The sequence below is a fragment of the Coptis chinensis genome, chromosome 7 (genome assembly GCF_015680905.1).
Source record: "Coptis chinensis isolate HL-2020 chromosome 7, ASM1568090v1, whole genome shotgun sequence".
Classification (NCBI taxonomy): domain Eukaryota; kingdom Viridiplantae; phylum Streptophyta; class Magnoliopsida; order Ranunculales; family Ranunculaceae; genus Coptis; species Coptis chinensis.
Window position 1 is genome coordinate 68,613,944 of NC_141462.1, and position 24,727 is coordinate 68,638,670.

Consider the following 24,727-nt stretch of genomic DNA (forward strand, 5'->3'; position numbering starts at 1 on the left):
TAGTTGAAGATGATGAAGATGATCAAGTTGAAGAATTCGATCGTGATGATGGCGATATATGGTCGACTCCAAATCGAAGTCAAGAGTATTTGTGGGGGGACACACCTATGACAGTTGTGAATGATGGCGATAAGGAAGGTGAGATTGATTTCGAATTGGAAGGAATGGTTGATGCTAGGGTTATTGGTGCTAAATATCTGAATTCTGAAGACCTACGTTAAGGATATGATCCTTTGTGTGGTTTTCATAGTCCAAAAACCACTACGAACCAAAGTGAGGTTGTAAATCCTTGTAATGAGGGGTTGATATTTGTTCAGCACTACGCCACTCGAGATGATCTTGTGAAAGACATGAAATCTTATGCAATTGCACACATGTTTGATTTATGTCGTTGCAATACTACCTCCCAAAAGTTGGTAATCAAGTGTAAGGCAACTAACTGTCCATTTCATTTGTATGCAAAACCTCGCGAATCGGTCCGATATGTGGGTGGTTATAACTTTTAGAGATGCACACACTTGTGCACAAGATAAGGATGTTTCTAAAAGTTCACAAGCAGACGCAAAGGGGGTTTTAGAAATTGTTATGTCCAAGCTTAAGGACAATGAAGAACTGACTGCAAAGAACCTTCAGTTGGAGGTGAAACAGTCACAACTAACTGATGTGACATATAAAGTTGCGTGGAGGGCCAGAAAAATTGTGTTAGAAAAGGTTAGAGTACTATTGTAACTGTCAGCAACTATGAGGATAACTAGTAGTAATATATAACGTCTTAGTACAATTCTATGTTTAGGGTATACTATATGCAACGAATTATTCTTTATAATATGCTATGAAGAACATGTATCATCTTTTCGATTAACGTGTATCTGTCATGGCGTGTAACTATTAGGCATATGTAACCTGAGCTGGTGTATTTTGTTTCGATGTAGATAAGGGGCAGCTTCAGTAAATTATACCAGATGCTGCCAGTTTATTTTAAAGAACTGAAGAAAAATGATCCAGATTGCCACACTGATATAATAACAACAAGCGAGCACAGGTTTGAGCGTTTGTTTGTGAGTTATGGCATAATTGTTCGTGCCTACAGAAAGTGTCTACGTCCGTTGATTATGATCAATGGAACTTTCATGAAGGGCAGATACAAGTCTGTCATCCTAACTGCTCTTTCTATTGATGGAGATAGTCATTGCTTTCCAATTGTAGTTGGTGTAGTCCCAAAAGAGAATAATGAACATTGGGATTGGTTTCTTCAAAAACTCAGAGATGTTGTAGTTGGTCCTACAGATAAGTTTATTCTATTATCAGATAGGCATACAAGCATTCTCCGTGCAAAGCCAAAAATTCTTCCAAATGCGCATTACCATTGCTTTTGTGCACAACATATCTCCAACAATGTTAGCAAAGAAGACACCAAAGGGAGAGTTAAGGCCACTGCAGAAATTTATGATAAAGCCGACTTTGTGAGAATCATGTGTCGATTTGGTGTAGTGATAGTAAAGGTTACGCGAAAAATAATAAAGATTCGAAGGAACAATTGGTCATTTGCCTATCTTTGAAATGAGAAGGTATGGAATTTGTTATACAAATCATATCGAGTTGGAATAAGATGATTATGCCCGAAATGAGCTATGCAAATTACATCTCTACTAAATGGTATTCGAATGAACATTATGAGGCACTTTTATGACTATCGGGTCATGGCTTCAAGTCAAGACAAACCGACGAAATCACCGAGGATGTAATCATTTCCTCTCGTTATGTTAGTCGGCCATTCACTACAATAAGGGCTAGTGAGTACGTATACTCGATTACCAGCGTAGGGCACACGGATACAGTTGACTTACTAAAAAAATGTTGTACATATGGTTTTTTTCAACAAGTTGGTATTCCTTGCAGCCATGCAATGAAGGCCATTGATGATGGTCGGTTTTGTGTATATGACTTTTGCCTATCGTGCTACTCAAAGGAAACGAAGATGGATACGTATCAAGAGAATTGGACACCGATGAAGGGCAAAGAACAGTGGCATTGGGAAAGTTACAACATCATGGTTCGTCCTCCCACATATGAGGCAATGCCTGGCAGACCCCAAAAGAAGAGGAGACGTTCTAAAGGAGAGGGTGTGCCAGTGCAAAGGAGAAGGTGCAGCCGTTGTGTTGCCTTGGACACAACAGAGCAACCTGCCCTAATACGACATATGATGCTGCTTGGATTGACTTTTCAGCTTGGGTTCCGGCTGATTTTACCAATGAAGATAGCATTTGAGTTAACCATCAACGACGAATATAAGTACTATCAGCAACTAATCTTGTAATAATATTTGGATTTTCTTGGGCCTTTCAATGAATATGTAAGTTATTTGGGAATCAATGTAATGGTATTTTATACTTGCAGGTGTTCTATCTATTGAAGTTATCAATATGTAGGGAAAAAAAAAACAAATACTATAAAATTAAGGGTTAAAATTAACGCTACAATTGAAACACTTAGGATTGTATCTTGAAAATTAGAGACGCTATCTAGGGCCGTTATCTAAACAAACCACTGAGTTCAAACCCCTTCAAAATAATGTTATTTGGATTTTCTTTTGCCTTTCAATGACTATGTAAGTTATGTGGGAATCAATGTAATGGTATTTTGTTGTTTATACTTGCAGGTGCTTTGTCTATTGAAGTTATCAATATGTAAGGTAGGTAGCAAAAAAACAAATACTATAAAAAAATACTATAAAATTAACGCCTCAATTGAAACAGTTAGGTTTGTAACTTGAAAATTATCTAAACAAATACTAATTTAAGGTGTTTTGTCTATTGTTTAGATACGTTATCTTAACAAACAAACCACTGACTTCAAAATATTATGTTTATCATAACGGAGCACTGCTAAATTAGACACATAAGTTCCAAAATAATAATGAAATAATAACAAACATCTGAAAATGAGAGCATTTCGATGTCCCCTAGTTCTTATCTTCAGCTATGTTCTCTTGCTGGTCAGCAAACCCATCTTCAGCATCTTTACCTTTGTTGTTTTCTGCATCCTGCAGCTGTACCTGTCTTCCACCTGTTTCATCATGATTCACTTCATCTGGTTCCATGTTGAGTTGGTCCTCAGTAGCAGCTTCTGCATCCTCCTTCACTTGCTCAATTCCAACTATTGCATCTGCTTCACTCTGTTGGCATTGGTTAGCCTCCACTTGGACCAACTCAGTAGCAGGTTCAACAGCCTCCTTAGTAGCAGGTTCAACATCCTCCTTAGTAGCAGGTTCAATATCCTCCACAACAACAGGTTCAACATCCTCCTTCTCACATACAGCCTCCTTAGTAGCGGGTTCAACATCCTCCTCGGCCAGCCGGGTTCAACATCCTCCTTCTTCACATACAACTGATCTGCTTCACTTTGTGGGCATTGCTCCATCCCCACTTGGTTCGAGATAAGCGGGGTTCAACATCTTTGTCTACTTGCTCACTTCCAGCTTCATCATCCTTTATCTCAGTAGCTGTTTCAGCATCCTTGGGCTCTTTGTCAATTTCAGCTGAATCTGCTTCACTCTCTAGCTATATGCCAATGTGAACTTGCTTCAGTACATCTGTCCCAGTAGCTGCTACATCCTTGGACACATGCTTCAGTACCTCTGTTCCAGTAGCTACTACATAATTGGACACTTGGTTCTCTACTTGCGAACTTTCTTCAGTCAACCTCTTTTCAAATTATGTTCTCTTCTTAGACACTTCATCTGGATTTAATCCACAGGATATAATGTCCATTCCAATCCTCAGCCGCATTCTAAATGGTTGCATGTCAATATTGTTTACCCTCTCAGGAACACCTCTAAGAAGACTATCAATAAAGGCAAGGCAATATAATCCACAGCTGTTGGAATCTGGTTGCTGTGTGACACTAACAAATTCACGAGCCCATGGTGTGTTCAAATCAACAGTGGAGCTTGGATCAACACACTTGAGCACATAAGGAATCATTCTCTCCAAAGCTAGTTGTTCATCAGAAATTTGCTTTCCACTAAGAGAATCATAGGTGCACACTTTCATCTCTTTAAAGTTAAAGACATCAACAATCCAGTGACTACCATGAACTTGAAGAGGTACAATTACTCCCTTACCATGTACTAGGTGTGGTTGATTTCTAATCCTTCCGTCAACGGGGTCCAAATACTCTTTCACAATTTCATCTGTATGGTACAAACCATTAACCACTCTTTCCTCTGGGCTTGCAGCTCAAAAACTTGGGTCTTGTAGCTTATTCTTGAATATCCCATACTCTCTTATCATGAATTTCTACATCCACAAAGTGATGATTAAGCTTATCAAACTTAAGTAAGATTAGTGAGTAAGCTTCAAATGAAATTTAGTATTAAAGTGTAGAGAACTCACAAAGAAAGTAAACATCCTCCACAACAAGATACACTTCATCTTCCTGAATGGCTTGTTCCTCTTAAAGGTCTTTATACCACCTTATCAATAGCTTGACATATAAGCTGAGAACTTATAAAATAATCAAATAGGAATTAGTAACAATTAACTTTCTGTAGTAGTTTTTACTTTGCACATTAATACCTAGTTGCCGATAGTTTTAGAGCAAATTACTAATGGTAGATTCATTACCTCACCATCCACCCATTGTCTTCCATGTAACTAATGAAAATTATGCACCAAATAACTTGATCATACCCAAAAACTCTCATATCTGGAGAGTTATGTTGATTCATCTTCCTACTGCACTTTCTCCAGTAATAATTAACAACATTTACCTCACATGTGGTAGTTGTTTTCTTGTAAAAGGTTGATGACAGAGCAACCTTGATTAATGAATCACAGTCCTTTCCCATCTTCTCTTCCCATAAACTAGTACTTTATTTTCCCAGTTTTTTCTCCCTCCTCCTTCTACGGCCACTCTCTGCACTTTTCTTATCCATTTCCTTCTCCATCTGAGTGTGAATGAGTACCATATCAGGGTCCTCCACATCACCAAAGATCATGTCAACCATCGGTGTTCGGATCATCATCTACCGCCATATCATGTTCGCTTACTCCTTCGATGGTGATAGAGGTCGGCAATTCGATTATGTCGAAAGCTCAGTACTTTCAGCCAATAGAGAAACAAAACTGAATTTTTCCATTTCTCTATTAAGGACTTCTTCCCCATCAAGATCACCAGGAAGAAGGACTAAAATAGATGCCAAAGGATATAATACCCCATTAAGATCCCCAGATGACAAAGAAGAGTAAAAGGGAACATGATCAAGCATTGAAGATTCAGCATAAGGTACTATAGCAGTCTGTACCCCCACCAGGTCCTCCTCCAGCTCCACACTATGTTCTTGGTATGTCCCTCTCACTAATCTGCTGCAAAGCACTTGCAGCAACTAACTCCAAATCATTTTGCCCTCTTTGTTATTGTGCAACATCTTCATCTTCGTCTGACTCAGCCTGGATCAACTTCCTTCTCTGTTTGGGTGTCTCAGCTTCCTTAAGCTTCAGCTCCCTTTCCCTTGTTCTCTCACTAATTTGATATTTTTTCTTCAAATTTTGCCTCTCACTAGCCTTTATAGCCTCATTTTTGCTTTCCCTAGATGGCTGAACTCGAGTACCACAAACTTTGACCACTTTCTTTTTCTTTCTTTCATACTGAGCAGGTTTTGAAGTATCTCCCACAACTTCAAGGCTTTGATCCTTGTCCAATGTTCTTTTTCTTTTATTTGAGGAACTAGGAGAAACCTCAAAGGTAACTTTCTTAGAAACAGATGAACTCTTTTTCTTAGGTTCTGAGTGAACCTTCTTCTGGGAAGACTTCTTCGGGGTAGACTTCTTCTTGGAAGACCTTGTTGGTGTTTTCAGTTTAGCATCAGAGCCTACATTGCTTGGCTTCTTTGGGCTTGGGCTTCTAGTTCTACTCCTTGTTCTAGCATCAACAACTTTCATAACCTTAACCTCTAAATTTCTGCTCCTTGTTCTACTCCTACTCCTTGTTCTACCCCTTGTTCCAAGCCCTTGCACAACCTCAACCTCTGAACTTTCCATACCACCTTTCAACCCACCATGAGCAATCTTTTGAATTATTGTTTCCATGCCAGTCCTTATTTCACTCTGGAGTATATCCCCAACAGCCCTAACTTCCTTACTGACCTGTTTTAGATTAATCAGAGCACATAACAAAGAATATAAGTAAGATCCCACTTTAATATTTGTAAACCACTACATATACATTGCAGTGGCTGACATATCATGTTTCCCAATAGCTCACTCATATATGAAACAATGCTGCAACATGCGCCCATAACAACATATTATCAGTGATTCATATAACAACATGGGTCCTAACAGCATTTGCAATTTCAATTCAAGACTATATAATAGGGTACCCATATCATATTACAACTTTCTATAACATTTTAAATAAAATTATATGAGTACTTCAAATGTCAAAAACTGGTTACCCATATCATGGGTACCCTATTATCATTCTGGGATCAACATGCAAGATCCCACTTCATTATTTGTAAACCACTATAGATAGATTGTAGTGGCTGACATATCATGTTTCCCAATAGCTCACTCATATATGAAACAATGCTGCAACATGCAGTTCCAGAACAATATATTTCTCAGTGCTTCATATAAAAACATGGGTCCTAACAACATTTGCAATTCCAATTCAAGACTATATAATATGGTACCCATATCATATTACAAATTTCTATAACTTTTAAATAAGATTATATGAGTACTTCAAATGTCAAAAGGGTACCCATGTCAAACTGGTTACCCAAAAGGGTATCATGGGTACCCTATTATCATTCTGGGTTTAACATGCAAGATCCCACTTCACTATTTATACATTGTAGTTGCTGATATATATTGTTTAGCAATAGCTCACTCATGGTACCATAACATATTACTGCCTCATATATGAAACAATGTTGTAACATGCAGTTCAATAACAACACATTATCAGTGCTTCATTAACAACATGGGTCCTAACAACATTTGCAATTCCATTATCATATTACAACTTCTATAACATTATAAGATTATCCGAGTACTTCAAATGTGAAAAGAAAACAAGTTACTTACAAGGCCTTTAATTACTTTTTGTCTGCCTTTGAAAAAGTTCCTCATTATTGTATGTCCCCTGAACTCGCTGCCGCACCACTTTGCATGGGTTGTTGTCCCAAAGCATCTTTTAGCACTTCTTCATTCAGTTCTCCTTCGAAAGATCTAGACTTTCCAACACCACCTTTTTCCCTTTAAGAGGTCAAGCTTTTTTTGATAAGTATGTAGATGTATGTTTCGGAAAGGCAAGTCTACCCAATCTAGTATTCTTGGGAACCTACCATCAACTTGTCTCCGAGCCCCAAGAGATGGAATGTGAAGATATACCCAAATAACAAAACAAATTAAACAACCATAAACTACGAAAGAATCCTTTCTAACACTCACCAGGTTAGACATGTCTTCCAAAGACTCTTCCAACATTTCAAACAGAGGTGTGCCCCAAGGAAAGTTGTCAAATGCATTTAAATTCTCGGCCAGATCAATATACCTCCCATCAACTGTCCTAGCAGATCCTAGAAGCACAACTTGCAACAGTATATACAACCTATTCAGCCTCAACACATCATTCTGACTTTCTTCACCAACACTGGATTTTGCCAAGTTTCTAGCTTCCAATATTTATGTTTTGAAACCGTGGTTCCTTTAAAACCTTGCACCTAAATTGGGATGGGATCTTGATGTCCGCCGTAGAATGAATTAGAAACCAGCTTCACACTAATACCCATTATAAGAGCAACATCACTTTTCTTAAACACCAAATCCTTCTTACCGATTCGGTAGCAAAGTTTACCCACTTGGTGTCCCAAAATAGCATACACTAGCGTAGTAGTGGTGTGCATTCTCTCATTAATGCTTAAAAACTTACTGAAGCAAGACTTCTCAAAATCTTCCCTCTCTTCAGTAGTAAATGTCTTGAACAATTTATGCATTTTATCGAGTGACATACGAACAATCAAATTAAGCTTTCTCATTTTTGAAAGATTGGAAATGGTATGAAAATTAGGGATTTTGGGCGGTTTTTTTTGTCTAAAAATGAACACTGAACCGTCCTTATACCCTCAAACATATTACTACCGACACGTGTCAGTTAAAGGTAAAAAACCATCATTTCTTCAACAGTTTGGTGAATAATTAATGCTATCATATCGTTCCTAACACGTGGCAAAGATTTTTCCCACCCAAACTAGATTCTTCATCTCACCAGTTTATCTTAGTACAGACATATTCTAATGTACTAACTATCAGCAACTTCTGAGTCTGGTCATTTTACAAAGGGTGGGACATCCTAACATTTTGGCTATTTGTATAAGAAAACTTTTTAAATATTGAACTACGGACAAGCTTGTAATAGAGTTGGGTAGGAACAATGGTGAAATATGAAACTGAGATGCTAGTATGTGTTATTAAATGCTACACTTTTGCTTTACTTGATATTGAATAAAGGGTTGAATAAACTTATCAAAGTTAACTTTTGTTTAACTTGTTATTGGATAATACTATTTGTACATAAATTATAGGTGTATATTAAAGTCAACCTCGATAGTCTTAATTGTGTTCTTATTTATGGCTTCATTCTTTGATATACCATACATAAAACGCTGCCAATTACCTCCATTTCTAATAACACGTCTAGCCTAGTTTTGTGAATGCTAAATGCATTTTTTCTTTTTTCTTCTTATTGAGTTTCCATACAGATTTCTACCCAGATTTCTTTCCTTTCTATTAGGGTCTCATTATCTCCTTATAAACAACAACAATGATATAAGGGTACCCCTGATATAATCACAAACAAAACATATGAACATCAACAGTTTCTGTGCTAACACTCAAGCACAATAAACTGGCTGTTTCACAAACTACAAAATACCATTACATCGATTCAAGCAGAAACCTATACATTGAAACATACTTTCAAAACTCCATAAGGTGATCTGTGAAGTGGAAGTGGAAGTGGGATTTCAAAAGAAACCCAATTCGCTTATGGTGACATCCACAGAGTCTTCATTGCTATAACCTGGTGGAACTGTGACTGAAAAGGCAATCCAAGCTCACCACAATGACTGCTCAGTTGTCTTCTTCTGCTTTTGTATCACGCCTTGAACCATATTCAAGTATTCAATTTTTTCATCAATCTAGAAAGGGACTTGTTCATCAAATACATCATACAAAAACTCAATTTCTTGCGCTTGGAAAAACCTTCCACAAGACACATGGATCCTTCTAAGAAAATATACACATCAAACACTTTCAATTTCAACTCACCTGTTACATACTTCTTCACTCCATGCAAAAAGAACAAGAGAAGAACAAAATCAATATGGAAATAGTAAACACAACTATAGAAACCTTAAAAAAACTATATACACTACTACTTAAAAACAAACCCAAGTTGCTAACGGTACATGTAAGTGTTGCTTATGGTGGCATCCACATAGTTTTCATTGCTAAAACCTGGCAGAACCGCGACTGAAAAGGCAATCCAAGCTCACCACAATGATTGCTCAGCTATCTTTTTCTGCTTTTGAATCATATTCAAGTAGTCAATTTTTTCATCGATCTAGAAAGGGACTTGTTCATCAAGTATATCATACAAAAACTCAATTTCATGCGCTTGGAAAAACCTTCCACAAGACACATGAATTCTTCTAAGAAAATATACACATCAAACACTCTCAATTTCAGCTCACCTGTTACATACTTCTTCACTCCATGCAAAAAGAACAAGAGAAGAACAAAATCAATATGGAAATAGTAAACACAATTATGGAAATCTTAAAAAAACTCTATATACTACTACTTAAAAACAAACCCAAGTTGCTGACGGTACATGTAAGTGTTGCTTATGGTGGCATCCACAGAGTCTTCATTGCTAAAACCTGGCGGAACCGCGACTGAAAAGGCAATCCAAGCTTACCACAATTGTCACAACCCGAATTTCGATAGAATTCGGAAAAACATTATTTGTTCCCGACTCTTCGATTTTCGAGGTGTGACGCACTCTCCACTCCCAAAAACTCATAAACAGTTTTAAAATATGCGGATAATTAAAACCCAATACAAATTTTAACTTAAACAACAGTCATCTTCATTACCAAAAACAATTTACAAATAAAAATGCAAATAACCTTATCTCAACTAAAAATCTATATCACCTCAAGGGAAAACAAAACTTATCCTGAGATGCAACGCTAACGCAAACCACAAGCAGCAACCGATCTTCTTCAACACTAAACCTGTCAAGACTTATCAACTATGTTCATTTAATCGAACACACCCGATAAGCAAACATGCAAATCGGGTCAAACATTATAAACAATGCCGGTGTGAGTAGCCCTAAAATACAAATATACTTATACATATATATACCCAATCCACCGGTGCGTTAGTTCCTCCACCGGGCCTTTAACTTTCAACGACAAATACAATATCCTTAAGAATAATAATTAAGGCGGTAGTTCCTCCAATCGAGGCCTTTAACTTCTCACTAACCACACAACAAACTATACACATAATAAATAAGGCATGTAGTTCCTCCATCGAGGCGCCTTAGATTCTAACTAATCAAATAACCAACCAAGCATGTTACCATAATTAGATTATTTAAGGCTTTCTTTATATTGCGTGTCCCTAAAATCACGTCAGTATCTATGTCTTACCTAGTTTCCCTGGCTACCACAATCGCTACCCAACGCCGAACATGTACATCCACATGCCTCCCCATACATAATGAACCACTCCGTGCGTAACTACCCTGAGCGGGATGCCGCACACCAGGTAAATCCTCACACGGAAGTAATTATGTAAAATCACCACTATTCGGTGCATAAAATATTAGATCATCGCTTCTATTTTTTAACGGAATAATCCAGCCACTATTCGCTCGCCAGAGGGGCCATTCAGCTTTATCGAACGCCCGGAAGTGGTCGCCGGGGCCATTCAGATTAACAAACGCCAGAGGGCCCGAAGGCCATTCAGATTTAACTCAAACGCCGGAAAGGCCAATCACATGAGTTGTGGTAGTCGTTTCAGGGATTTTCGTTACGTAATTTATTCAGGTGTCATACATTAATGACTCATAAACATTTCTACTATATCACGTGCAGGTCAATTACCTTATTGCACTAAGCCATAATATCTAGAAACATCTCAATTATATCTCATAGTCACTTTCATTCTTTCACGTGCCAATATATTATTGCACTACACCACACTCCCGTGAGCAAATATTCACCAATACTATATTAGCATCTCACATATAAAATAATGGAGTGTATATATATATTTCTCCAAGATATTGCATTAATATAAATATCCCAGCATATTATCTCATGTCACAATGCTTCAACGTATCACATACATTTTTATTATAACGTATTAGGAATATAATGTCTCCTAACATCTCAATATCGTCACGTGTCAAAAATACACAACATCAATGTCAAATCTTAATTAGATAATGACCACCAAATTTATACAAGCTTCCACAGCATTTTAGCATTTGATTGTCCATACAATATACACCTAAAACGTAGCACAAATAAACAAATTCCACAAATTCAATCAAAGCCCAATATATATATGTTTTTTACACACTACTCACGTCAAATCTAAATTAGATAATGACAAACCAAGTTATACAATCTCAACAATATTTTATTACTATATTTATCCATATAATCAAATATGTGAAAAACTGGAAAAGTCAACATTCCCAGTCAAAGTCAACGGTCAAAGGTCAACACATCATGGTCAAGGTCAAACTCAACATGTCAAAGTCAAAGTCAAAGTCAACATGTCCTGGTCAAAGTCAAACTGTCATTATCAAAGTCAAACTGTCCTGGTCAAAGTCAACATGTCATGGTCAAAGTCAAACTGTCCTGGTCAAAGTCAAACTGTCGTTTCCGTGTTCGACAGGTTCAGAGTCATAGCCATGGTTCATGGCTAAGGTCAGTGTATGGTTCATGAGCTCATGGCTAAGGTCATGGTTCGGACCCAACTGGCCAAGCCCAAACCTTAGAACCCGAAAGTTTAAACATAGAAAAACCCAAAAAGGTCTATTTTAAGTCCTATGGACCGCCCCAAACAATATTAGAACCGCCCCAAAACAAATAAGTGGTTCATCCAAAATTGTAATATGAACCGGGTCCACCAATCTTAACTAAATCGGGCCCAAACAAAACAATCTAATCTAGCTAAAGGCCCAACCACTTAAATTAGATTTCACTCCAAATGAAATAATAGAACTGCCCAAACAAAACCGCCCAAACAAAACCAAAATAAACCGCCCATTGAATCAACTAAACTGGTCGAGCCTGCCCAGCCCAAATCGAAATTACCGTTCATCGGCTTCACCCATTTCTCTCCTCCACCACCACCAAATCCGGCCACCACCAAGCACTAATCGACCACCCATTTTGATCAGGCGGTTTTAATCCCCATAACAAACCCAACAACATTAACAAACACACATTCCTCAAATCATTCAAATCCTAACTTCATCAAATCTAGATCTAAAATCGTGGACCGCCATTAATGGCTTCCCCAAGCTTCCAAATGCCCCCATCAAACTCCCCTACTACCCCCATACATCAACTAAGTTCGTTATTCCAACACCAATACATCAAACCGACCAAATCTGTTTTTATCAAATGTTTGGGCAAGCCGCCATTCATGGCTTCTCCAAGCTTCCCGCAGCACCTCCGTCCAGCCCACAACCACCACCAAACAAATCGACAGCCACCTTCCACTCACCATCACTAGCCACCCCCGATTCTAACCCAAAACAGCCTAACCGAAGTTTTTCTCCACTCTCCACCGCTGCATTAACGCTGTCGAAAGTTCGGCACGACCCACCCAACCCAACCTTCATCCCCTTACTACCACCAACGGTTTATATAATATTGTGTCGGAAATTTCTTGGTGCCGCCAGAATGTTTCTTCGTGAGCTTGAAACACTCAACCAAAACCACAGTTCCCGGTTCGGCCGGTTTCAAAGATAACCAAAACAATAGGCTTAATATTTAGCCGTTTAATAATCACGATACATGGCGAAGAAAAATGGACAAAAATGGAATGAAAACATGAGATCAGAAATTGTTTTACGTGGTGAGGTAGAAGACTAACTACTCACCTTAATCCCAAAGCTCCACGAATCCCTCGTAGTCCGAGCCATCGCGCTCCATCTCTCCAGCAAACCAGCTTCTCTCTCTGCCTCCATTTTCATTATTTTATTATTCTCTGAACCCTATTTTCTAGAAAAATGTGTTTATATACTTAGGTTCGAAACCCAAGCCCAACACCGACTCGGGCCCAAAAACCAGGCCCACGTATCCCTATCCAATCCGACGAATTTTGAAAATAAATAAATAATTAATTAATTAAATAGATAAAAAAACGTATTTTTAAAATCACGGGCAAGCATTCTGACTATACACATCTCAAAAGGATCTCGTCCCCAGATTTGGAAGTAAAGCTATACGAACAAATATGTTGGTTATTAACTTAGAACCTATACAAGAATGCACGTTGATTAAACTTAAACAAGATAACATTGGTATTAATTATTTGGAATAATTTCAGAATATATGTCCTCATGCCATTACAAAACCTATTACAGTTTAGCTGTCTATATTAAAACAATTATTACTGTCACTTAAACGCAAAATAAATACATCATATCTTTTTAGCATGCAGTTTCTGGACACGTAGCAAACTCTACGAAAATAATATGCTACTTAACTAATCAATACTACAGGGTAAGTTCATCCATGCATGAAATATTATGGAGTCTTTCATTATCATGCATAAAAGAAAACTAGTGTCCTAATACACTTAAAACAAAAATCACTCATGTCATTGATACTACAATAAAATTTTATATTTACTTTAGTCATGCTGTCAGAAAAATTAAATTTAAAACAACCCTTGAATCCTAATTCATGCTTGCAACTGGATCAAATATAGCACGTATTCAAAAAAATAATTTTTCATATTCCTCTATCGAAATCATATAGACTGAAACAAAACAATTCAGAATAAATACTCGAATATGCAAAAATCATGTGAAACTAATTTAACGATATTAATCAATCATATCATACGGTAATACTTCACCTATATACAATAATATAAAAGCGTGTATACGCTAGTATACACATCTCAAAAGAATACACGTGTATACGCATAAAGTATACACGCCTCAAAAAGAATACACGATATTTTATTATTATATTCAATCTATTTCTAACTAATCACCTCTAACAGATTAATCTCTTATACTTTAAAATACTATTCATCCATTAACGTGTACGAGTGAGGCGAGATAGTTCCTCCAACACCGAGGCAATTAGTTCCTTACTCAATACGTCATAAAGTCATCACTTAATGCAGCTCATTCAATATAGATTAAATATCTTATTATTTCTTAAATAATAACATAATACTCAAATACAAAGTTCACAAACATGTCATTGCACTTAATCCATAATCCATGTGAAAATGAACACAAACAATAAAACAACATTGTAACAGCACACATCATCTTGATCAAATCCATTAATAATTAACATATTACACATATAACCACTCCTCATATGATAAGGAAAAATAAAAGCATTTCATATGCACTCCACAAGAGTAACTAATATAAATATACACATTACACGCATAAAACAAATCAAGAAAATATTGACTCTCTTTGTTTCTATATCTCTTTCATTTTATTTGTAAAAATAAAACAACTAAATTTTAAATAGTTTTCAAAATAAAACTTCTTAAACACTACCCATAAACTACGATCCGAGAATCACCTAGACTCACCCTAGTCTAAGCTAACCAAATGCTCTGATACCAAACTGTCACAACCCGAATTTCGACAGAATTCGGAAAAACATTATTTGTTCCCGACTCTTCGATTTCCGAGGTGTGACGCACTCTCCACTCCCAAAAACCCATAAACAGTTTTAAAATATGCGGATAATTAAAACCCAATACAAATTTTAACTTAAACAACAGTCATCTTCATTACCAAAAACAATTTACAAATGAAAATGCAAATAACCTTATCTCAACTGAAAATCTATATCACCTCAAGGGAAAACAAAACTTATCCTGGAAATGAACGCTAACGCAAACCACAAGCAGCAACCGATCTTCTTCAACACTAAACCTGTCAAGACTTATCAACTATGTTCATTTAATGAACACACCCGATAAGCAAACATGCAAATCGGTCAAGATTATAAACAATCTTGGTGTGAGTAGCCCTAAAATACAAATATACTTATACATATATATACCCGAATCCACCCGTGCAGTTAGTTCCTCCACCGAAGCCTTTAACTTTCAACGACAAATACAATATCCTTAAGAATAATAATTAAGGCGGTAGTTCCTCCAATCGAGGCCTTTAACTTCCCACTAACCACACAACAAACTATACACATAATAAATAAGGCATGTAGTTCCTCCATCGAGGCACTTTAGATTCTAACTAATCAAATAACCAACCAAGCATGTTACCATAATTAGATTATTTAAGGCTTTCTTTGCGTGTCCCTAAAATCCGCGTCATATCTATGTCTTACCTAGTTTCCACGGCTACCACAATCGCTACCCAACTAACATGTACATCCACATGCCTCCCCTTACATAATGAACCACTTCGCGTAACTACCACGAAATGATGCCGCGACACCGTAAATCCTCACACGGAAGCAATTATGTAAGTATCGTCACTATTCGGCATAAAATATTAGCATCATCGTTCTATTTTTTTAACGGAATAATCCGACCACTATTAAATTTCGCCGGAGGGCCATTCAAATTTTACCGAAGCGCCGGAAGGGGCGCCAAGGCCATTCGATTAAGCGAAGCGCCCGGAGGGCAGCCGAAAGCCATTCAGATTTAATCGAACGCCCGGAAGGGCCAATCACATGAGTTGTGGTAGTCGGGTTCTAGGATTTTCGTTACGTAATTTATTCAGGTGTCATACATTAATGACTCATAAACATTTCTACTATATCACGTGCAGTACTCATAAACATTTCTACTATATCACGTGCAGGTCAATTACCTTATTGCACTAAGCCATAATATCTAGAAACATCTCAATTATATCTCATAGTCACTTTCATTCTTTCACGTGCCAATATATTATTGCACTACACCACACTCCCGTGGGCAAATATTCACCAATACTATATTAGCATCTCACATATAAAATAATGGAGTGTATATATATATTTCTCCAAGATATTGCATTAATATAAATATCCCAGCATATTATCTCATGTCACAATGCTTCAACGTATCACATACATTTTATTATAACGTATTAGGAATATAATGTCTCCTAACATCTCAATATCGTCACGTGTCAAAATACACAACATCAATGTCAAATCTTAATTAGATAATGACCACCAAATTTATACAAGCTTCCACAAAGATTTTAGCATTTGATTGTCCATACAATATACACCTAAAACGTAGCACAAATAAACAATCCAGTCATCCACAATCAAAGCCCAATATATATATGCTTTTACACTACTCACGTCAAATCTAAATTAGATAATGACAAACCAAGTTATACAATCTCAACAATATTTTATTACTATATTTATCCATATAATCAAATATGTGAAAAACAGGAAAAGTCAACATTCCCAGTCAACGGACAACAGTCAAAGTCAACGGTCAAAGTCAATGGTCAAAGGTCAACACATCATGGTCAAGGTCAAACTCAACATGTCATGGTCAAAGTCAAAGTCAACATGTCCTGGTCAAAGTCAAACTGTCATTATCAAAGTCAAACTGTCCTGGTCAAAGTCAACATGTCATGGTCAAAGTCAAAACTGGTCAAAATTCAAAGTCAAACTGCCGTTTCAGTGTTCGACAGGGTTGAGTCATAGCCATGGTTCATGGCTAAAGATTGTCAATGGTATGGTTCATGAGCTCATGGCTAAGGTCATGGTTCGGACCCAACTGGCCAAGCCCAAACCTTAGAACCCGAAAGTTTAAACATAGAAAAACCCAAAAAGGTCTATTTTAAGTCCTATGGACTGGCCCCAAGCAATATTAGAAACTGGCCCCAAACAGTTAAGTGGTTCAGTCCAAAAATTGTAATATGAACTGGTCCACCAATCTTAACGAAATCGGGCCCAAACAAAACAATCTAATCTAGCTAAGGTCCAACCACTTAAATTAGATTTCAGCCCCAAAATGAAATAATAGAACTGGCCCAAACAAAACCGGCCCAAACAAAACCAAAATAAACCGCCCATTGAATGAACCAAACCGGTCCCAGCCCCTAACCGAGAAATCGAAATTACTGTTCATCAGCTTCACCCATTTCTCTCCTCCACCACCACCAAATCCGGCCACCACCAAGCACTAATCGACCACCCATTTTGATCAGGCGGTTTTAATCCCCATAACAAACCCAACAACATTAACAAACACACATTCCTCAAATCATTCAAATCCTAACTTCATCAAATCTAGATCTAAAAATCGTGACCGCCATTAATGGCTTCCCCCAAGCTTCCAACAGCCCCCATCAAACTCCCTACTACCCCCATACATCAACTAAGTTCGTTATTCCAACACCAATACATCAAACCGACCAAACTGTTTTACTGGGGTGTTTGGGCAAGCCGCCATTCATGGCTTCTCCAAGCTTCCCGCAGCACCTCCGTCCAGCCCACAACCACCACCAAACAAACAAATCAGCCACCTTCCACTCACCATCACTAGCCACCCCGATTCTAACCCAAAACAGCCTAACCGAAGTTTTTCTCACGACTCCACCGGCTTATTAACGCCTGTCGAAGCTTCGACAGCCCGACACCAACCCAACCTTCATCCCCTTACTACCACCAACAGTTTATATAATATTGTGTTGGAAATTTCTTGGTGCCGCAAGAAATGTTTCTTCAAAGCTTGAACAGCTCAACCAAAACCACAGTTCCCAGTTCGACAGTTTCAAAGATAACCAAAACAATAGGCTTAATATTTAGCCAGTTTAATAATACGATACATGGCGAAGAAAAATGGACAGTAAAATGGAATGAAAACATGAGACTGTAAATCTGTTTCTGTGGTGAGGTAGAAGACTAACTACTCACCTTAATCCCAAAGCTCCACGAATCCCTCGTAGTCCGAGCCATCGCGCTCCATCTCTCCAGCAAACCAGCTTCTCTCTCTGCCTCCATTTTCATTATTTTATTATTCTCTGAACCCTATTTTCTAGAAAAATGTGTTTATATACTTGGGTTCGAAACCCAAGCCCAACACCGACTCGGGCCCAAAAACCAGGCCCACGTATCCCTATCCAATCCGACGAATTTTGAAAATAAATAAATAATTAATTAATTAAATAGATAAAAAACGTATTTTAAAATACGGGCGTTACAACAATGATTGCTTAGCTATCTTTTTCTGCTTTTGAATCATATTCAAGTAGTCAATTTTTTCATCGATCTAGAAAGGGACTTGTTCATCAAGTACATCATACAAAAACTCAATTTCATGCGCTTGGAAAAACCTTCCACAAGACACATGAATCATTCTAAGAAAATATACACATCAAACACTCTCAATTTCACCTCACCTATTACATACTTCTTCACTCCATGCAAAAAGAACAAGAGAAGAACAAAATCAATATGAAAATAGTAAATGCAACTATGGAAACCTTAAAAAAACTCTATACACTACTACGTAAAAACAAACTTAAGTTACTGACGGTACATGTAAGTGTCCCTTACGGTGGCATCCCCGAAGTCTTCATTGCTAAAACCTGGCAGAACCGTGACTGAACCCAAGCTCACCGCAATGACTGCTCATCTATCTTCTTCTGCTTTTGAATCATATTCAAGTAGTCAATTTTTTCATCAATCTAGAAAGGGACTTGTTCATCAAGTGCATCATACAAAAACTCAATTCCATGAGCTTGGAAAAACCTTCCACAAGACACATGAATCCTTCTAAGAAAATATACACATCAAACACTCTTAATTTCAGCTCACCTGTTATATACTTCTTCACTCCATGCAACAAGAACAAAATCAACATGGAAATAGTAAACACAACTATGAAAATCTTAAAAAACTATATACACTACTACGTAAAAACAAACCCAAGATGACCTAGAAAGAAACCAACACTGAAGACAACAAACCAAAGTTCAAAACATATCAATAAACAATGAGAACCATAGAGGGAGAGGATAATCAAGAAGATGAACCTTCGAAAAATCCATTATCAAGATTTGTGTTCTTGTTCTCCATGAAAAACCTTACCAAAATCACGAAAGAGAGGATAACTAAGAAGATGAAGTAAAAAAACTTGAAGCTTTGGAGATTTGTAAACACTTTTATAGTTTGGCACAAAAATCGAGGTGAACGTTGTTACATGTCCATACAACAAAACAAAAACAACGTAAAATTTGCTGATAGTAGATCTGTAAGTTGCTGGTTTGTGATCCCACAATAGCTAAAGTCTGTTTTCATTTTTGTTGGGTTGAAATCCAACGGTCATTAATCGCTGGTACGTATCGCTAAGAGAATCTAACAGATAGATATGACTGTGCATGTCAATATCAGAAGTACAAGAGGAGAGAGAATGTATTACAGAGGAGAGAGTGTGTGGTACAGAAAAGTAAAAGAGTCAAAAACTCGTTGAATTGGTCAAAATTGAATGGCATGGCCGGTTGGAGAACAATGTGTATTTCCCATTCAGGCAATTACCCTTTAATTTTGGGTGCTGTATTGGGCGCCACTCATATTAGATCGGGCAGCCTCCGCCCAAGCCCAAACAACAAAGCCCAAACAATAAAGCCCAATACACCCCCCCACCAAATCGAAACCGGCAACAACCTACCATTACCGGTCGTCTCTTTCGCCCAAACCCTTCGAAACCCTAACCCCAAATTCGAATTTCAAATCTCCAACAAATCTCCAACAATTCGAGTGCCCCAAAACTTGATAGCTCAGAAATCTATTTCGTAAGCAATCCTAATCATTGTGTTTGTACGTTCTCAAGTAAAAGGCGATCAAGGCGGTCCAATCTCGAAATAACAGTGCAGTTGATGAACAAAATTGCTGGTTGTCTTGTTCCATGATGGCCAAAATGTGCCCTTTGTTGATCTTGTGGTTTGTGGTCTAATTCCGACCGATCAACAGCTTGTTTCAACTGCAGGTATCTCATTAAGTAGAAAGCAAATAAAGAGGAAGAGTTGAGACAGTTAAGGGATAGAAGCTGATAGAAGCTGTTAGACACTCTCTATCAAATAAAGAGTGTTGATTATACTGAAGAATTGATAGAGACGAACCACCAAACATCTGCGGAGGAATCGTCTTTGTGCCCATCTACAGAGGTACTTGTTGAATTTCTCCAAAAAGCATTGTGTGCCCAACTATGGACTTGAGTGTCGTAATTTTCTTTATTATACAGTTCAATTATATGAAACCATCTGTGTTTAGCTGGTACAACGCAACTAATTGTCACTGCAAAATGAAGATAAAGTTTGTTTATGGAGTAAAACTATAAGGAAGAAAATGTAAGAAGAGATAATAGGAAAAATTCAATAGTTAGTTAAACTGGTATTATAGCATGACATGTTCACTTATAGGATCTGTTGTGTCTTTTACTGATTGTGTGTATTCTAGGCTTCCATGCTGTTGATATGTATTTGGGTTTCCTCGAATTTCCAAATATTGTTTGACACGGCAAGTCGGCAACAGTGTGGACTGAATAAGTTACTTAAGCGATTAATGGAATGAATAAAGGCCCATGTTTGTTGAGCTTCTCCTGTTCCTAGATGATTACTTCCAAGATTTAGCTGTTCAATAGTTTGAGGGAATTGAAAATCCTTAGGAATTTGTCCTTTGAAATTGTTTTGGAAAACATCAAATAGTTGAAGTTTAGAAGCATTAGCTAATGAAACTGGGAGTAGTCTAGAAAGTTGATTTATACCACCATAGAAAACCAAGAGATTAGGAAGAGTGATGCCCATGTCTAATGGAAGACTACCACTAAATTGGTTAACGGAAATTGCTAAGTAATTCAGGGATGAGATGTTGAAAATTGTTAAAGGGACCTCACCAGACAGTCTATTAAGTGCAACAAGGAATTCTTGTAAGCTTGATCAGTCACAAAAAGTCGGCCGGAATACTTCCAACCAATTTATTTTCAGCTGTGGAGAAGACTTGAAGCTTACGAAAAGATTACTTAAAGAAGAGGGTAGCACTCTCCGTCGGTTTGTTTCTTTCAATAACCAAGAGTTCAAGCTTTGACAATGAGCCAAGCTCTGCCGGAATATTTCCTGCCAAATTGTTCCCACTTAAATCAATGTAACTGAGTTCAGTACATTGGGTTAGATTGATTGGAATTTCTCCTTCGAAAGTGTTATTGTATAGATTGAGTATTTGAAGACGAAACAACCGACCAATTTCTTGTGGGATCTCACCGTAGAGTTGATTATCCCATAGGCGGATGAACCTTAGGAAAGTGAGGTTTCAAATATGAGGCGATATCGATCCAACCAAACTCTGGGCTGGAAAGATCCAAACTTATGACTCTTTGATGACGCTTGCATTTTAATGCCTTGCCACCACGTAAAATGAGCGATTGGTTCCACGAGCTTAAGTTGCCTTTGAATTCCATCTCTAATAGCGATCGAGAGTGAAGATCAGGCCTCATTTCCAGAGGTGGCCATACAAGGTTTTGTTTGGGACATCAACTGGTTAAAGAGTGGGAAGATGATGTAAAAGTTAAATACAGTAAATGCCAGTTTGAAATCATCTTTGGGAATTGTATAAACTAAAAGGTATGTGGTGTAGTAATATATAGGAGCATTGCTTGTCAAGATCTCCATTAGTCTTGCCGTGTAGAATAATTTGGTCATTTTCAATCTATTGTCGAGTAGAACTCAAACCGGTTTATCTGGAGGACGGATAGAGAAACGAGAGGAAAGAGTATTGCGATTGTACATACTCCGTTTCAATCTTCAAATTTGGTCATTTTCAATATATCACAAAATCTCTCCAATTAACAAGAATCACCTAGGTTAAACTTAGAGCATCTAATTTTTCTTGTTGAACTCAAACAAAAAATAGATGGTATTATTGATGTCATCAACTCATCCTCCATTGTAGCAAAAAAATTAAGGCTAAATCGGGGATGAAATATTTTAATATCAATGAAATATTTGTATTTGTATACAAATATTTTAGTTGACCGTGATTTAGCCGTGTTCATGGATGATATATTGTATATATATTCTTTAATTAGTTCGGGAGTATCTTCGTATAAACTAAAGTTGTTTACAACCTATATTTTGTGAGATAAATTGATGGAACACGATGACGGTTCACAACCAATCGAAGATTTCTTGTATAAACTAACAAACGAGAAACCAAAATCATTTTCACTTGATGAACTTAAGAGATTTACGTCAAATCTCGAGAAGAATGTAGGTGCTGGTGGGTTTGGAGACTGTACATACAGGATCGGTTTTCAATCTAATCAAATTAGATCGGTTTTCAATCTAATCTAATCTAATCGAAAATTGGGTAGACACATATTGAAAATTGGGTAGACGAATTGGCTGTCAATGAAGTAATTGGGTAGACGAATTGGCTGTCAATGGAGTATTGAATTTCCTGAGCATCTACAACACGCTGCTGATTGTCAGGCTTGTTTTGACTTGGTTCCCTAACTCTCCAGCTGCCATTGTTAGCCCTCTGAGGTAGCCCTTTTGAATTTTGATCACAATATTTTAGTGGTTTTGAATTTCCTGAGCATCTACAACAGACTCGAAATCATGTTTGTTTTTGTGTTTTGTGTGTTTCTTTTTTAGATTAGTATGTTTGGAACTATCAAAAAATCTTGAGTTCTTAGTCTGTTAAGTTCTTGGTATATATCTTGTGAAGTAATATCTATATATAAAAAAAGAGTATTGAACTAATTTTTTTGATGGTCAAAATGTTAATGAGAAAAGTAGTCAGAAATAGATTTCATTAAAGAAAAATAGATGCCGTTATTAGTTCCACTATAGAGGAGTTTCTCCCTTGCAAGAGACAAAAAGAAACTGAAAGCTACTTTGGCCACCCCGATACAATGTTTTTGCCTACTTGAACTGCTTCATATGTTAGCTTCTTGTTGGAGTGGAAAAGGCGAGGTAAGTGGAGATAGCGGATGTTTTGAATCCGTTGAAGTTGGATCCCTGCCGGCAATGTAGGCTCCCATGTTGGGAAACACTAACGGTCGTTCACCGAGTTCCGCAGCTGAAATCCAGTGAGCAATGTGTCTAGTGCATCACATGTTTGTCCAAAACTGTTGATTCATATGTCCTCAGTCCTCGACATGTTGGGTTAGCACGACTAGATGAGCATGCTAAAGGAGTAGCCTTCACAGGTTGCATGATCGTATAATATGCGCCTATTGACCGTAAATCCGATCGTTGATCCAAGACTCCCTTAGCTCTCCTCGCACACGCTTTCCAATTATGTTGGTGGCTAATGTGAATGATGTTTCAACAAAGAAACGCCCGTGTTCGAGAGATCACCGTCAAACCGGGATAGTTAGCGAAGTAGGCCCGGAGAGCAGCCGTGTAATGGTGACTACAAAGATCCTCATATTGGTGGCCAACACCAAAACCACCACCAATGTTGAGAATGTGCATATGAGGCATGCCAAGTCTTGTCGCCGTGTCAAACACCGCCTTGGCAAAGAGCTATTGCACCGCTGTAAGCACGTGAGTGTGTGGCTCCACTGCCCACATGGAAAGAGACTCGATACCACCGGACATACGCGGCATGAGCTGCTTGAAGAAGTGGAGTAACCTCTTCGTGCAATGCCCCGTGCCAGACCAAGAGGGCATCTTGCACCACCATCATCCGGGGCCTTGAGTCGAATTAGGAGGGAACATTTGGGGTGCCACTTTCAGATCTTCTCAACTTCTTCTCGTGAGTCGAAGGTGGTGAGGTTGACCCTACGCTTAGCTGCATACCGATATGAGCCTCAAACCTTTACGGGGTTTGCATAAACAATTCGATCCGGTGAAACTCCAAGTGCTAAGACGGCTTCAATTTCAGCGCTAGCACAATCAAAGCCCCGCTCCTAGAGCATAAAGTGCACCTAGGAAGGCAGGCTCGAGGATTGCATTTGACAAAGATAAAAGGGACGGACAATGGGCATGGTACGGCGTCCATTTCTCCATTAGGCTCACTAGAATTCCCAAGTCCAATACATAGAAAGGGTCTTTCACCTCTTGCTTCTTTGGAGATGTTGGACGAGAATAAAATCTGTCGATCCATCCTTTGATAGGTTGGTAACCTTCCTACCCTTCATCACTGTCGCACTCCAAGACCGTCACGGAGGCTTGTGGGTACCCTGAACCCATAGCTCAAAAACTAGATAAGAGTATAGGACCGGTAAAGAATACCTAAAAAGAGGGATGAAGAAAGGTGGATAGCCCTGTAAGCTTTGGATTTTGGAAGTTATTTTCCTTACCTCAACGAAAAGTATTTATAGAAAACGCTAAGGGTTAGCCTTCACCACCATTTGGTGGAAAAAGGATAAAAAGAGGTCTATAATTGAAATGCCTTTTTGCGATCTTGGAGAATCGGCCACAAAGGTTTGCA

At 37.9% G+C, this 24,727-nt stretch overlaps 1 protein-coding gene and 1 pseudogene across 1 annotated transcript; one reads left to right on the top strand and one right to left on the bottom strand.

Annotated features, from left to right (window-relative positions):
- Positions 1-483: 483 nt before the first annotated feature.
- LOC147488550 (uncharacterized) lies at positions 484-1,559 on the top strand. The gene is made up of 2 exons (XM_086574410.1): positions 484-711; positions 933-1,559. Exons 1-2 carry the CDS (start codon positions 484-486, stop codon positions 1,557-1,559), a joined length of 855 nt encoding a protein of 284 aa, XP_086430536.1.
- Positions 1,560-23,069: 21,510 nt separating this feature from the next.
- Positions 23,070-24,434, bottom strand: LOC147488551 (ornithine decarboxylase pseudogene; annotated as a pseudogene).
- Between the last annotated feature and the right edge of the window lie 293 nt (positions 24,435-24,727).

Coding starts and splice junctions, on each gene's coding strand:
- LOC147488550 (XM_086574410.1), top strand. CDS start 484: ATGTGGGTGGTTATAACTTTTAGAGATGCACACACTTGTGCACAAGAT. Junction 712..932: donor GAAAAATTGTGTTAGAAAAG/GTTAGAGTACTA, acceptor GTTTCGATGTAG/ATAAGGGGCAGCTTCAGTAA.